The following is a 15,394-nucleotide window of genomic DNA, read 5'->3' as shown; positions in this document are numbered from 1 at the left end:
AATAGTGAAAGTTACAACGACGCGCCACGAATAGCACACTAGAAGAGAAAGTGTTATGCAATCCGCTCTACTCTCTAGTAGAATAAGATCATAGGCTATTACTCGCTAATCATGTTACCTAGCCATCGTCGACGATTAGGCGTGCTGCCTTGCACGCTGCCTTGTCCCTTATCGTGATCTGGTTTGGGAGAACTTTCCGTCACACAAGCAGATGCACCTCCTCTTCAAGTAGTCATTCCCTAATCGATCTGATTGCACACCTGATTGCCTCACCAGAAGCAAAGGTAGTTCGCCTGATTCCGCCGAGGAAGTGCAATGCAAAGGCTATCACCATCAATGTAAAGGCTATCACCATCTTATAGCAGTAGCTCCTCTACAGCGCTATGATGAATGAGAAGTTCGACATACTTGAATTCCTTTTGTGTGAGATTGATTATACAGTCTACGTCATACATAAATGGTAAGACCTTCCATGCGCCATTTATCAGCACATTAGGTACCTTGAGAAAAGAAACGAGGTTACCGCCTCCTGTAGGCTCAGCTGCGGGCCACTGCCCCAACCCGCTGCTTAAGCTATCAGTGACCGCCCATGCATCTTGCCCACATTCTCCCTTCCACAGTGCCCTCTCAAACCACGCTATCGGTGATCGCCCATTCATCTCGGCCACTTCTCCCAAATCCACATTCTCCTTCCCCTCGTGCTCTCTCAAGTCAGATGAAAGATCAGGTGGACAGTTAGATGGCACCAGTGAAAGGCCCGTTGCAGTTTGCAGAACATCAAACACGACCTGGGTGCTAACAGCAAGCATATTACAGTACTAATCTTTTTAAGTACGTCTATACTGACATCGCATTTAAAAAGCATGAATCAGAAACACTGCACAGCCAAGACACCAAAATAGACATAATACAAAAATCCTGCTTCATGGTGCTCCAAAAAGATAGATCTTACAAGAGTAATGATAATTATGTAATGATGCTTCAGCAGCGAAAGAAAGCAGATTACAACTCAAGTTACAGGCAACTCGAAAGCTTCATATCATACATGGGACAAGAGTCAATTTTTAAGTTTATGGATACAATGCGTACTTCGTCAAGAATCATTTGGAGGGACCCTCAAGTTTTCCATGCTGAAGAATGGATCAACCACCAAACAATTAGCTGCTCGAAGAAACGTGAAACCACTTTCGTATTGGTTAACAAACATCCTTGGGTCTTTGCTTGCCCAGTACGATTTACCCAGATCAACAAGCTTCTTGTTTATCTCAGCAGTGTTGTTTACGCCTGTTGAGAGGGTTATCACCAGGAGCTCCAGCTCCACAGCCTCTGCAACTACAAACCTCAAGAAAGCGAGCTCACTCCTATACCCACTGAACCCATGGAAATATACTTTCTTGACATGTCTCGAGAGACACTCAATAGAACCAGCTTGCCTCTGCCAATAACTCAGATTAAGCTTGCCTGTCGCCTTTTCAGATTCAGCAGACTGCAAAAAAAAAAAAAAAAAAAAAAAAAAAAAAAAGAGAAGAGGAAAGGAAGCAGCTCAGACAACTTAACTAGCTAAAATGTATATGCTAAGCTACTTTGTAAGGATTGGGTAAAAAAACTCTTGCACTGTATTAATAGATACAGACAGCACAATGCAACAAGTAATACACCGAAATCCCACGATAAAATAAGCAGTTGCATAGACACAAACAGAACAATGCAACAAGTCATACACTGAAATCCCACGATAAAATAAAAAGTAGCATAGATACAAACAGAAATGCAACGAGTCATACACCAAAATCCCACGATAAAATAAAGATTTGTGCTACAAAGTTTTTAAACTTTCTCATTGTAAACATCTTTTGCATTGAAACAGATAATACAAATAAACAATGCAACAATGCACTGTAAAATTACTTTTGAAGTAACTAATTATCAATAAACCTTTGCACTAAAAAATACAATGCAACAACCAACAAGACACTAAAGCTCATGGTAAAATAAGCACTTGCAATGTAAAGCTTTTCAAGCCTTTCCATATATCAATATAAAATCTATAATAGAAATAGAAGATTATAACTCAATGTAAAATCCGTAAGGCAATGCCTTGTTCAGCGATCAGTGTGAAAGTATCTTGTTTTCCAAAACAGCCAAGTTGCCGTTAAGAGATAACCAAAATAAAGTAGGGCGTACCCAGTGCAGAGAGCTCCCGCACTGTGCGGGGTCTGGGGAAGGGTGTCGGTGGCAAGCCTTACCCTCGCATGTGCAATGCGAGGAGACCGCGACTCGAACCCGGGACCTTCCGGTCACAGGCGGTAAGACTCTACCGCTTGCACCAGGCCCGCCCTTCATAACCAAAATAAAGTATGAAAATAAATTACCAACCTGCTAACAAAGGACAAGATAACAAAACAGTAACTGAGAGTTACAGATAAAACATTGGCACAGACTTATACATAAAAATATCGCGACTCCTTTCTTTAGAAGTCAATATGGTTACTCAGCATGTTAGCTGCTCTGAAGAAAACAAGAAAGTCCTAGTTCCAAGGCTGGGTGAGACATGAGGGATTAATTGTCGAAAAGCAGCAGTAAAATATGTCAACTTAAAATTATTATTGACCACATGTGCTAAGTACTAGTCTCCTAACTGGACAGAACAATTAATAGTTTACAATTTTTATGTATTCAACTCTTCTTGAAACGAATGGCGGAGTTTCAGACCTTAGTTTTAAGAGAGAAGTTAATAGAGAGGGGGCTACTCTCACCTCAATGTGTAGTGCAGAAATGTTAGGAAAGCATCTGAGGAACCAAGGAAGTAGTTCGGCCTGCTCCTTATTCTGGAAGGACAGTTTTAAGGCAAGGACCTGCAAACTGGGAATAATGGTACTTGGGCTGACCAAAAGAGTAAACATCAAAACAACAAAAAGTTAGGTATACCACATTATGCATGGACGTTAACTTTAGAACAACAAGAATGCCACAAGATATACCTCAATTATCGTATCATCGATCTGCAGTTTATGCAGCATGGGCTCCAGATAGCCAAGCACCCTCAGGTTTGGAGAACGTGCAATCTTCACTGTAAGTAGACCACCAGAGGAGCGAGTCTTCCACAATATTAGCCGTTGAAGCAAGCATGTGTTATCCACATCAATTTCATCAGCAGTGGACATCCACAACACCATGCAGCGGAGGGATGAATGGCCATGGACACAGATATGCATAGGTTCATCGTAGCTTGCAACGAGAGCAAGCATCTCTAGAACAGGACTAGACTGCAGCATGTGTTCAAGGTCCGATGCTTCAATGGCCGTGGCGCACAGACCAAGCTCTCTCAGAGAAGGGTAGGCTTCAAAATGTCCACTGGTGCATGGGAACCTGAAGAATGCAACCCATAGGCGCCTCAGGGTTGCGCAACTCAACACTTCCAAGGGAAGGTCCATGTCAATTGGAGGTGGCTGGTTGACCAAGCACAGATCTTTGATGCCCTTATTGGCAAGAATCCGTGTCCAGACGCGAAGCACGGGCTTTGCTTGCTCAAAGCATGTCAATAAGAGCCTAACAGAGTAGAAAGGTCCTGGATGCATGTGCAGAATGCGGGTTATTGCCCTGATGCGGTGGTCAAGCCTACAACCAGCGAGGTCCGAGTCGTCCAGGAACAGCGGCGTGGATGGCCACACGTTGAGCCAGCGTTTAGAGATTTCCCTGGTACCCAGGGCATCTCGCAGTGGCAGCCGAGCGACAATGTTTGAGCAAAGCTGTTCTGGCAGAGAGCTGAGCTGGTCGGAGCGAAAATCAGATCCAGCTACGTCTGAGGCTGCGGGGGGGGCGCCCTCGACGGCGGAGTGGACGACGGATCCCGCGGCCGCAGGATCTTCGACGGCGCAGCAGCTGGAGGATCCCGCGACGTCTGGGACTATGCGGGAGGGTCTTCGCCACGGGACGGGAAGTCCAAGACATCTGGCGGAGAGGGGTGCGGAAGACAAACCAAGACGACAGCCTTCACCGAATCCATGGTTGCGTGGGGAGGAGGCGGCAGCGGCGTGCAGCGAGGGGTAGATAGCCGCAGCGGCGGCGATGGTGATGGCGGCGGCGGCTGGGACGGGCGATAAACTGGGATTGGGACTCCTTAATAAGAGGACCGAACAAAACCCGCTGCCGGTATCGGGCTGCCGGCCGCTGCCGGTATCGAGTAGAACTCTCTGGAAATAGGGGAAGAAGGAAGAATACAAAGGACAGACGCCGACCTTCTTCCCCTTCTCATCGAATCGAAGCCCTACAGCCCGCGCTACAGTTTCGAGCAGCTCCGCCGCGTGATCTCGGGAGTCGGGACCTATGGAGGCCGCTGACGGCGAGAAACAATCTAAAATCTGGCGGGGTAATCCGAACGCAGTCGTGATTTAACTCGAGCACGAGTTCTGCAAGCTGATTCCTGAGATTCCGCCGCCCAAGAATGCTGGTTAGTAGTTTATTTGGTTCGTCAACCTTCTTTCTATAAATGTTAATTATCTCTGCCTGTACGTTGCGCCCTATCAGTACCAGGTAACTATATCGGTTAATTTATTAATGGGAAGAACGTGAGATGTGAAAAAAAAAGTGGATTTGCAGGAGATCTATTATTTAGTAGAGGCTGCAAGGAAGTAAACGCGAGCCAAATTCAACCCGTTTTACTTGTAGTCGATTCGGGCCATCAAAACATTTTTTTCCGTTCAAAAACTCCACACAAAGATGAGTGGATGCATGAAAGGATACAAATTCGTTTGATTGTATGTGTATGCATAATATATATGAATGTTGATTATCTCACTCAAGGTTTCTTCATTCTGTCATCACTAGACGAAGAGGAGTACATTGCAGAAGAAAAATTATGGGAGACTATACTAGGGGTAAATCCATATTACTGGACTGGGAATACAGATAAAGTGTCTGAATCCAACCGAAATTTGGTTGGTAAGTCTCCACAGTAAACTTGGTCCAAATATTAGAATATATTTTTGTGTCCACTAGCATTTAGATTTCTTGAATTGTAGGCTCCTAGCGTCATAAGTTCTCCACTTTGATTAAGAAAAAAAACTTGATCTGCGGGGGTTTATGACAGCCCCCGGGTTTCCTTTTAAGAAGAAGATCTTCTCACACAGATCGCCCACATCCTGACTCAGGAGGTGTCGTAACCCTGTGAGAACCGGGCCGGAGCCTACCACTGCGCTTTGGCACATGGGGACGGGCGAGGGGATTTTTTTAACCTCAGCCTGAAATCCGCTCCCACGGGGAGTCGAACTCAGGACCTGAGGAGTGCCGCTAGGTCACTTAACCGTTAGGACTAGGCGCCCTTTGGCCTCCACTTTGATTAAGGTTTTTAGGAAGGATGAACTCTTCTTTAACAAGAAAAATGTTGTCATCTACGAGACTGATATTTGTTCTATCCCATATTCTAATTAATTCGGTAAGGTATAGCAAACTATTAAGGTTGCAAGGTTTTCTATGAGCACCCGATTTGGCAAAGTTGTCGGATTTGATTATTTTGGATATGTACTGTCTACAGGTTCTTTCAAGACCGTTGTTAGTTAGTATTAGTGAAGTGGTAATCTTCTGTTTTCTCATGCATTGGGTGCGCTTATTATTTTAGCTTGGATTGTGTTGTATTTAACATTGTAGGGTAGTTTCAACAATATGCAATGAATGTTGACTAGCATGAACGTTATTTGATTTCTTCCATTCCTTGTGCATAGCTACTAACTCTGGTTTGAGATTTGTCTTCATTCAGAGGTGGCCTTGAAGATTAAAGACAATTATAACAGGTATATGGATGATCACTTCAATAAAATTGAAGAGTTAAATATAACACTCAATGTCGGGGACACATTTGATTATGTCCGCATTCACCCCGTTCTCCTTCCCCGAGATGCTTTTATTGGTGGCACCGAATGTTTCGGATGACAAATACTAACCCCAGTAAGCTTCATAGTATCATTTTCTTCTTATCTTCACTATCTCTGAACAATTTTAATCCCCTCATGAATCCATCTGCTTTTGCTATCTCAGCTTCTATAAGGAGCAAGCGCTTTACAGAGCCTGATGGCTGTGAATATGTATCATCAGAGCTTCTTCAATTCTTCTCACTGAGGTTTGCTGGTGATTTCTCTCATGGTCAGACAATGTGTGTTTATGGTTTCATGGCAGTCCGTGATGATGTTGATCAACTACGCAATTATATCTTCAACCTAACAAGGGACCATGCCCAAGAGATAACTCCAGTTAGTTGATTTGATCTCATCTTTTCTGGATTATCAATTTATGTACTTCTTGAGTTACTTCTCATTTCTTGTTTTTTTTTTCTCAACTCTCCCTATTGTTCATGTTCTTTTACAATATTAGCACTCAGGTGAAAGCACAGCTGCGTGTATTCTGACATTTGTGACACGAAATTACAAGTTCAGTGCCATGTTTCAAGTAATTACATGTAATATGCACAATTGTGACCCAATTTTAACTTGCTGTGGCCCAGAGCAGTGACAGATGATTGCAACAGGAGCAGCCCTACTTAGAGTAAGTGCCAACGTGGGCAGGAGTAGGGCTTGCTGGCACGTTTGGCAGGTTGACCATTACCAACAGATGGCCCCAAAGATGGAGACCTAAGGTTCCTCTTTAAGGCGCACATTAAAGGATAAAAGCATTCAGTTGTCATGTTTGCATGCATGAGGCTGCTGAGTTGTTCCTGTTACAACTCCTTATTACACTTCTAGTGGGCCAGCCAAGTTGAAAAGAACTTGACCACTCAAGTTCAAGTGGGGTTCAACGGAGCGAGTCCACGATACTTGTATTACCCATGCAATGAAATGAAACATAAAATAAAACGGCTTAAGAAATTGAGCTAGGCATAGCAACATAGTGGCTTGTTTGGCAGAGCACTAGATCTAAGAATTTTTGGAGGCTGATAGCCTTAGCTCCAAGAATTCATGGAGCCAGGCTAGGGGTGTTTCAGTGAACATTTTAGACTAAAAAGTAGGCTTAATCCCATTTCATTTACTCCATGTTTGACATGGACCTGCTGAGAGTTACAGCTCTGCCAAACATGAGCAACATAAGTATGCCGAATGACTATTTCAAAAGCTGATTTCATAACATCAGTATGCTCATTTTGTCGGAAGTCTTTCAGTAATACTTTACCTCAAATATGTGACTCGTGTCTAATTTTTTCTTTATGGAACAGGATTTTCCTGATCTGCAGTTGATTCCCCCAGCTCGAGGGATATCCGTAACTTACAATGTGATGGTGGAATATAGTCTTAAGGTTAAAAGCAATGGTAGTGATGCTTCTGAAAAGGATGATGAGCTTATCGATGGTTGCTTTGAAGTGAAGCAGACTCCGTGCAGCGATATCCAGCTACGAAATGCGTGGTTGTTCAGCTCTCTTGGTCCTATCGATGTCCGCTTCGCCATCCTGAGGTATGCAGTGGAGGCGACCATAGACATCGAGGTCAAGAGGGCAACAGCTGGGTATAACTTAAGCACAGTCACTGCATCTACGTGTGGATACGTGGACGAGATTATGTTATATGACTGTTCTGCACCTTGTCCTATGGCTGCATTAAATTACGGTTCGTCATCGCTGATGGCTGTGGCATCTGCTGCTGTGGCTGTGGAGCTGGGTTGTGACCTGAAACTAAGAATTGGTATTGCTACTGGGGAAGAATTGAGCTTCCATGATCTCTTTTTCACCGCACAGAAGCACAACACTACCGAGGAATTGCATTAAAAAAACACTACCGAGGAATTAATCGTTATAGACAGTATATTCGAGGTCGTTGTGAAGGTCACCTGGTCGACCATGGGGAAACGTTTTCACCCGTTTTTTCATAGCAATAGGAGCTTACTGGGTGAAAATCCTGATGGTCCATGTTTAACTGAATAGAAGCTTGCGCTGACCTGTTGGCAAAGATTCAGATGGTACTTGTAACTGTCTGTTGTGTTTGCATTATGTAGATTTTCCTACCATTTCTGCTGTGTACTCAAGATATATTTTCATGACTTTATCTTAACTTTGGGGTATTAGATGGTTATTACGTATGTTGAATGTTCGTAGCCCACAACGCGAAAGTTCCAGCTCATACGAGTTGACTGAAGTCGATTTCATAGCACAATAAAACCAGATCAAGAAGGGTATGTTGCACGTCAGAAATCCTGATAGCCGAGCAAGAGGCTATCCTAAGGGCTAAGGAAATGACTAGAGAGCGCGCGTGCGCTCCCTTCCAATAGCAACGAGTCTTCCTTTCCCTTCCCTAATACCATAAGATCTATCGTATTAGATTTAGGCCCGTTCGCTCGACTGTACTCTGCACGAAGAGCTCAAGAACGAAGATCCGAGGCAGACCCTTCCAAACATTCCAGAGGGGAGCAGCCGAGCAGGACCAATCCAGTATCCAACAACAAAGACGTGGAGACACCTTTGCCAACAGAGACAGAAATGGCATCTCTGAACTTCGGCAAATGGAACTCAATTTCACAGTTCACACCATGGGTAATTTTTTCTTTGGTCTCGCAACTATCTTTCTTTGAACAATGGTGGAACGGCATGAGGTAATGCTTTATTGTGGTAACCTCTTGTCTTGTGTTGTGAATTGCGTTGCTTCGACTTCCTAATGAGTGACTTTTGTGAAATAGCAAAATCCTTATTAATCTTTTGCTTGATTATTCGCCAACGAAGTGATATTGTCATATGCTGCAATATTCTATATTCATCAGCTAAGACCAGCAGCATCTGGATTCTGGAATATTACAATTGTCAGGTGATGTACTCTGAATCTTGAGTCAGAGCTTATTTTTTATCCTATTGGACCGAACCCAGGCCCCGTAGTTCTTCTCTCCAAAAAAAAAAAAAGGCGAGTTCCACCTAATGAACAAAAGCAGCCAATTAGGGTCAACAGACTGCACATCCCACAAATATCCAAATTTGCTGGAAGTAAATATATACAATAATTCACTCTCCAGAACATACAAGTGACGTTTATATAGATAAACTTTGGCATCGATGATAAACCCAAGCAGACAAACCAGACTACTTCCATACAGCACCATCGGGGGCACAGTGTGTTTCCTTGATCACCGATACGCAGATTATTGAACATACAGACAAAGGTTTGGGAGGAGAGAATGTATAATATCGTATTTACAAGAAGCATCAGCATTTTGAGGCAACATGTGCTGAAACAATAGCTTTCCAGTTTATGGTTCAGATTTCACCTATTTGCCTGGATGGAAGAAATTCTCCTTCAGCACATGCTCCCACTCTGTAGGTGAACCACCATACTGGTCAACTGGAGAGGAGATTAGGTGCGCTTCCTGAGACCCTTCTGTGCAAACATGAGAGTCCCCAGCAGTTTGAAGCCACACATGGTTTTCATCAAGATTATCTTCACCATGAACTGCGCTTTCGATGCTCACTTCGTCAGATGTACCTTTGCACCTCATGGGGGTAGCAACATCTGCTGAACCACCTATCTCCTTTTTCTCCCTAGCACAGTTTCCTCCATCACCAAATTTGTCCAGGCCACCTGCTGAATCTTTTCCTCCCAAACGATCTGCCAAATCATCAGAGTGTGTAAACTTAGAGCACTTCTCACTCAGGGTGTCGCTAATGGCTCTATTGGACACAACACCAAGGCCGTCCCCATTTAATTGATCACTACATGCGTCTTGTTGCTCCTTGATGGCATCACCCATTGAGGTTTCATTACCAGGTCGAGACTTCAAAATTCTCAGCCTAGCCATAACAGCATCGTCAATCCCATCTTCCCTATTTGTTCTCATATCCAGTTGTTGCTTGCTGCTTTCCTGTCCCAATAGGGCTGCACTATTAGGATGGGACTCCAAAATTCCCAGCCTAGCCATAACAGCATCATCAACATTATCTGCACTGTCTGTGCTTGCATCTAGCTGGTGTTTGTTGCTTTCCTGACTCAAAGAGATTATATTGTCAGGACGGGACTTCAAAACTTTCAGTCTCGCCATAACAGCATCTTCAGCTGCATATGGTCTCTTGCTTGCTTCTTGCTGCTCCCCACAGTCAATCTCACTGAAGGAGTTCACATTATCAATACGGGACTGCAAAACCTTAAATCGGGCAAACACATCAGCATCAACACCATTGAAAATGCTCCTATTTACAACAGGAGATTGCTTGTCACGAGTATCTCCTCCCTGGCCCTGACAAGCCGCAGCGCATGTAATGGTTTCTTTCCCATGGTTCTGTGGTTTGCTACCGTACATGTATGAGTTAGAGCCTTTACTGCCTTCCAATGAGTCAGGGGCTGCATTGGCAAAAGAAGAAAAACATGAGCATACACAGAATCCAAGAACCATTTGAAAATATTAATTTATGTATCCATCTTGCTACTCCCTTCAGCTTACTTCCACAAATGTGTGTCTTCAGCATTCAAAATTGTCCACAAATGTAAACATTTCTGGTATAATCAACTCCTCCCCTCCCTCATCATTAATATTTAGAAGCAGTTTTATTTTGGTGGCAAGCATGTTTAGCATCAATATAATCTTGCTGTCTAAAGTTTTAATTAGCACTCGGCGTTTATGGCATCTGTACGAAAGGAAGGCGTTAACTGCATCTCTGTAATCTTGGTGATTGATTGAGGGACATCACAGTAATTTCCCTTCCTCCTAAATATGTCCCAAAAATCCTAGAAATGCATACATTTGTGGAGCGCAGGAGTACCTTTTACTGTGTTGTTGAGGCCTTTTGCTGTCTCGAGCTTCAGGCGAGCATGTTGAAGCTCATATTTGAGTTTACAAGCTGAAGCTTCTGCTTCAATCCACAAGTTTCTATAGATTGACGCCTGAGAAACTTCAGTGTTGTCAAGCATCTTATCCTCCTGGTGATTAGTAAGAACCTGAAACGAAAGGTGCAATGTAAGGCACGTACTTCAGAAGAAATAGCTGTATTAATTCAAATTAAGCAGAAGCATGATGTTCCAAATAATGACTAAAGCTACCTGTGAAACTGTGGCCTTAAATTTTGAATCAGCATTCTCCTGTGCTGAATCTTCATGCATTGACCTCCAAAAGTTGTTCCTCGCAGAATTAATATTTTTGAATTTCATTTGACTCGAGTTGCTCAATCCATCATCAATTTTTTGTTCAACCTTGGAGACAGATGAAATGAGTTAAGGCTAGAAACAGAAAGGGATTATCCATTTATATTTAATGTCTGGACTCTGGAGATCAGAAAGCACCATAGAAAGGAAGGAAATATGCCCATTTCTTGATTCATAGTATAAGTTTGGTTTACATTGCATTATGGAGTAAACGGTATTTGAATAAAAGCATTTCAAGATCATACCTTGCTTCTTTTGGAACTGGCAGCTGTAAGATTTTGAATCACTGATTGCAGAAGCTCCTCTTCATCTTCCTGCAACGAAGAACCACCCTTGCAGGTCGATAGAAGCACTACTGACAGATTGTGCATTAGTTTCAGAAATATTGCCCGAGTGCTAAAGCTGGATTCGGAAGACATATTCAGCATATTCCCCTCAACACATGGATAACATTGAGAAGGGTCTTCACCTCTTTTGTGAGTGCTTTCTTCTTTCTCCACAACTGCAGAAAAAGTATTTCCATGTGGGCTTCCTGTTGTTAAATGATCTGTATGAACACTAGCAGTAATAGCAATAGGATTCATCACACTTCTACTAATTAGCTCATTTATGCTTGCTGTAAGGCTGGCACCATGTCCACCCAAAAGTTTTGGTTTGCTGGCAGGACACGAACTTTCCTGTTGACTTGAAGTTATCACATTCTTAGAATCTTCTCCAGAATCATAGCATTTCTGTGTTGTTGTGGAATGCTGTTTGTCAGGAAAATAACTAGCATGAGTAGTCGTGTCATTAAGAACCCTGACATCAATTGGCAGAACTTCTTTATGGTCTTTGGAGATTTTACAACTTTCAGACAACTTGAACGCCTTAAAAGGGTCATTGTCAGAACCCGATGCTTCTTGGTGTTCACAGAATCGCCATGGATACTCAGAACGCAACTCTGGGAGCTTCTGGTTTTGATGTGAATTGATGTAGCCTACTGTTCCTATCACCACAGGAGGAGCGCCATTATTTTCCATGACCCCAAACGAAGTCTGATATGAGGCTGGTGTGCCCTTCCAACAAGGTGAATCAACACTGGTGTTATTGACCTCAGGAAACTCAGATGAACATTCGCGAGGCTGAACAAATCCAGACTCAGACGAAGAAACCTTGGAACTGAAACTTCCCAAATCATGTTTCATTTCAGAAGATCCCTGCATTGGTCTCCCATTCCCTAAATGCTCAGGATTAAGGTGGTTCTCCCCAGGAGAATTGAGGGAATAGTTCCCGACTATTGCCTTGTCATCAGGGTTACTCCATTTTCCATGCTGCTTATCAGTAGTTTGGTATCCAAGACCTTTTTGTTCATTCCACACGCAATCAAAATAATCAAGATTGATTCTGCAAGGATTCATATAAGGCGAAAAGGAGAAGGAACTTTCCCCAATAGTGTCATTCATTAATGGAACGGTTGTATTGGGCATCTCAGATGAATTGACATATCCTGTAGAAAAGATGTGAGATTGTGTATCTGTTGAACATGACGAAAGTTGTGTCATGTATTTGTCATACGTAGAACCAAAAGGATACTGATTTAAATCTTGTCGTGGGGGATAAGGCCCTGTGTCTTCGGCACCTGAATTATCAAGCAATTTACTCACAAAGGCACTCTGCTGCTGATGAAATACTGATGGTCCAAAATCTTTGGTGAGGGCCTCTGAATTCTCTTGGCAGTTTCCTGGCTGCTTCTCATTTACCGAATTCGAGCTCTCTGATCTCAGAGAATGTAGACCAAATAAGTTACTGAAGTGGTTCCTTGAGTATATGCCATAGGGAGTCGACTCGCCTACAATGTGTTCAACGAGGCCATCAGAAAAGTGTAAAGCCACTGTTTGGTTAAAGTCGCATAACTATGTATACCAATCAAACGATTCACTCAGTGCACCTTGTTTGACAAACATGTTTTTACTGCTGCATAAATACAGGGCAATCATGTGCATCTAAGGACGTATTATCTTTTTACCATTTAATAACACCTAGCACTCTCCGGATTTCATGTTGGGACAACACAACTTTACCCCCTGTAATTAGTATATGGAAATTGTCATATAAAGATGCTAAATATCCAGTTAAAACCTTATTGGCAAAGTCTAACAGGATCCTTCATTGCCACCCACCCACACCCAACACAAAACCAAAAGGCTAATCTAGCTGCTACAAGTATCTATCCAAAACTCTAATTGTCATAAATAGATGCTAAAAATCCAGTTAACATCCTATTATGAAAGCCAAAAATGACCTTCACCTGTAACTTGTCAACACCCAACAGAAAAGGGTCTGTCTATACAATATTCTGGTGAAAAAATCTCTTCCAGCACCAGATTTTCTGGCCACTGGATGGAGATCGAATGGCCAGGGTCATATTCAGCTTTGAGCAAACTGCTTCTTCCCGAGCTCTACTGTTCCAACGCCACCCCCACGTGCCTCCACCCTGCCGTAGCAGGCTAGGGTTTTGCTGAAGCCAGCATGGAGCTCCAGCAAGACACTAGCCCGCATGCGGCAGCCACCTCCTTACCCCTACCTCCACCACCGGTGTCAGCCCGGCCTCAACTCCACTCACCAGAAATCCTCCACTGCCAGGCCAGCGGCGCGCCATCACCACCTTGCCTCACTGCCAGCCCACCACAGCCGCCGGGCAAGGAACTCCATCCCCAAAACCCAACCCCAAACCCCAAACACCAAACTCTAATAGTCTAATCTCTTTTTTTAAGGCAATCTAATAGTCTAATCTCAACAGAGCTCTCACCAGATTTGGGGAGGACAAGGTTGTGCCATTCATTTATTTGCCAAAAACAACTGGGTGCTGCCACCCGACAGAACCCCCTAGCATTCCCCAAACCAAACGGCCAATCTAGCCGCAAGCTTATAAGGGTGTCGTGCTCAAACCACCAGCTCTGGTGAAATTTTATTGGGCGCAGAGGAGAGAGACCAACAAGCTAGTGCTGCCACAGTCGCTAGTCTGGCACGCCGAAAAAGCTCCCTCTCTCAGCTCTGGCATACCTCTGCTCTCCACTTCTCCTTTTTTTTAATTGTTTGAAGCTTTTAACTCGACTGGCGATTTGGTCATCCCGTTGGGGACGCCCTAAAGTATCTATCCCAAATTCCCTATGGTGTAAAGATGAAAATCCATTAATCTAGCTGGGAAGTTTCAGTTATCCATCAGCGTGTGTAAAGGTGAAAATCCATTAATCTAGCTGGGAAGTTTCAGTTATCCATCCCAAACTGGTTTGAAAAGCATACCCGCTCTGATAGGGATGGATACGCTGGTGGCTGGTCCGTCTCAGCAAACAATCACATGAATTGTACACAACACATGAAAAAAAAAGAGAAGGCAATAGCAGATGCAGCTCCCAAGTCCCAAGGCAATAAGGCATCGCATCTAACACCCACCGATCACACGTGAACTAGTGAGTAGTGACGGTGCTTAAGATACCGACACGGAGACGGGTCGTTTTGTTAGCTGTTACTGTACCTTTATAACCCGGCGGCGTGGCGGCGGGGGCCATGTAGCTCGCGGGAGGCTCCATCCACGACACGGCGCCCCAGTCCCCGCCAGCAGCGTAGACGGACGGTGCGGTGGGCAGATCACGCCCGGGGCCTGGGCCCGGGCCCGGGCCCACCGGATCAGCGGTGGGGAAGGGCGCGGCGGATGGGGAGAGGGAGGAGGAGAACACCGGTCGAGACGTCGGCGGCGGCGGAGAGCGCTGGTGGTCGCCGGAGTACGGCAGCATCGCGGCGGGCGGTGGTGGCGTGCGGGTGGGGAAAGTGGCACGGGGTTTGGTGGGGACGATGGAGTGGTGTGGCGTGCGATGGGGAAGGTGAGGTCTGGTCTGGCTCTGGTGCGCGACGTGTGCGTTTCTGGCGGAGCAGAGGAAGTAGTTGGATGGGCCGTGATCGGTTGAGCCCAGAAAAATATGGGCTCAGGCCTCAGCCCTCATGGGTGCACCAGCAGGAAGTGTGTACACTTTTGGGCCAGGCCGTATCTTTGATCAGGGTGCCATGTGAATGAACCCAGAAAGATGGCTAAGCACCATCTTGATAATCTTCCCCTCAAAGCAAAAAAACCATCTTGATAATGTACAACTTGCCCTTGATAGACCTGAATGAATGTCTGATTCCTAAACTATGACGGACTGGAGCTTAGATCTGAAAGTGGCAAGCATATGCATGTGTGCAGGAAAGAATGGATTATTTCTTATATATGTAATCTGATGATATCTGAGATATCTCGTGGTGATAACAAAGAAATAGGCTGC

The 15,394-nt window shown here is 44.3% G+C and overlaps 3 protein-coding genes across 6 annotated transcripts; 1 reads left to right on the top strand and 2 right to left on the bottom strand.

The window, feature by feature from the left end:
- Positions 1–1,093: 1,093 nt before the first annotated feature.
- On the bottom strand, positions 1,094–5,140 carry LOC136536918 (F-box/FBD/LRR-repeat protein At1g13570-like). The gene is made up of 4 exons (XM_066529052.1): positions 5,126–5,140; positions 2,982–4,193; positions 2,757–2,828; positions 1,094–1,486 (listed from the first exon to the last, which is right to left on the bottom strand). The coding sequence occupies exons 1-4, from the start codon at positions 5,138–5,140 to the stop codon at positions 1,094–1,096; spliced, it is 1,692 nt and encodes a 563-aa protein (XP_066385149.1).
- Positions 2,999–8,132, top strand: LOC136528345 (uncharacterized). Of its 4 annotated transcripts, none has more exons than XM_066521311.1 (5): positions 2,999–4,450; positions 4,828–4,941; positions 5,790–5,943; positions 6,034–6,245; positions 7,202–8,132. In XM_066521311.1, exons 3-5 carry the CDS (start codon positions 5,916–5,918, stop codon positions 7,745–7,747), a joined length of 786 nt encoding a protein of 261 aa, XP_066377408.1. In that variant the 5' UTR covers positions 2,999–4,450; positions 4,828–4,941; positions 5,790–5,915; the 3' UTR covers positions 7,748–8,132. The 4 variants fall into 4 exon arrangements, with proteins under 4 accessions (XP_066377408.1, XP_066377401.1, XP_066377394.1 ...); XM_066521304.1 differs by having other exon boundaries at positions 5,756–5,943; XM_066521297.1 differs by having other exon boundaries at positions 5,151–5,943.
- An 800-nt stretch (positions 8,133–8,932) lies between these two features.
- LOC136528339 (uncharacterized) lies at positions 8,933–14,984 on the bottom strand. Its single transcript, XM_066521293.1, has 5 exons — positions 14,611–14,984; positions 11,342–12,924; positions 10,995–11,144; positions 10,718–10,892; positions 8,933–10,298 (listed from the first exon to the last, which is right to left on the bottom strand). The coding sequence occupies exons 1-5, from the start codon at positions 14,867–14,869 to the stop codon at positions 9,232–9,234; spliced, it is 3,234 nt and encodes a 1,077-aa protein (XP_066377390.1). The 5' UTR covers positions 14,870–14,984; the 3' UTR covers positions 8,933–9,231.
- Between the last annotated feature and the right edge of the window lie 410 nt (positions 14,985–15,394).

This window comes from Miscanthus floridulus, chromosome 2 (assembly GCF_019320115.1).
Source record: "Miscanthus floridulus cultivar M001 chromosome 2, ASM1932011v1, whole genome shotgun sequence".
Taxonomy (NCBI): domain Eukaryota; kingdom Viridiplantae; phylum Streptophyta; class Magnoliopsida; order Poales; family Poaceae; genus Miscanthus; species Miscanthus floridulus.
The sequence above is the reverse complement of the archived record's forward strand: the minus strand, read 5'-3'. Positions and strand labels throughout refer to the sequence as shown.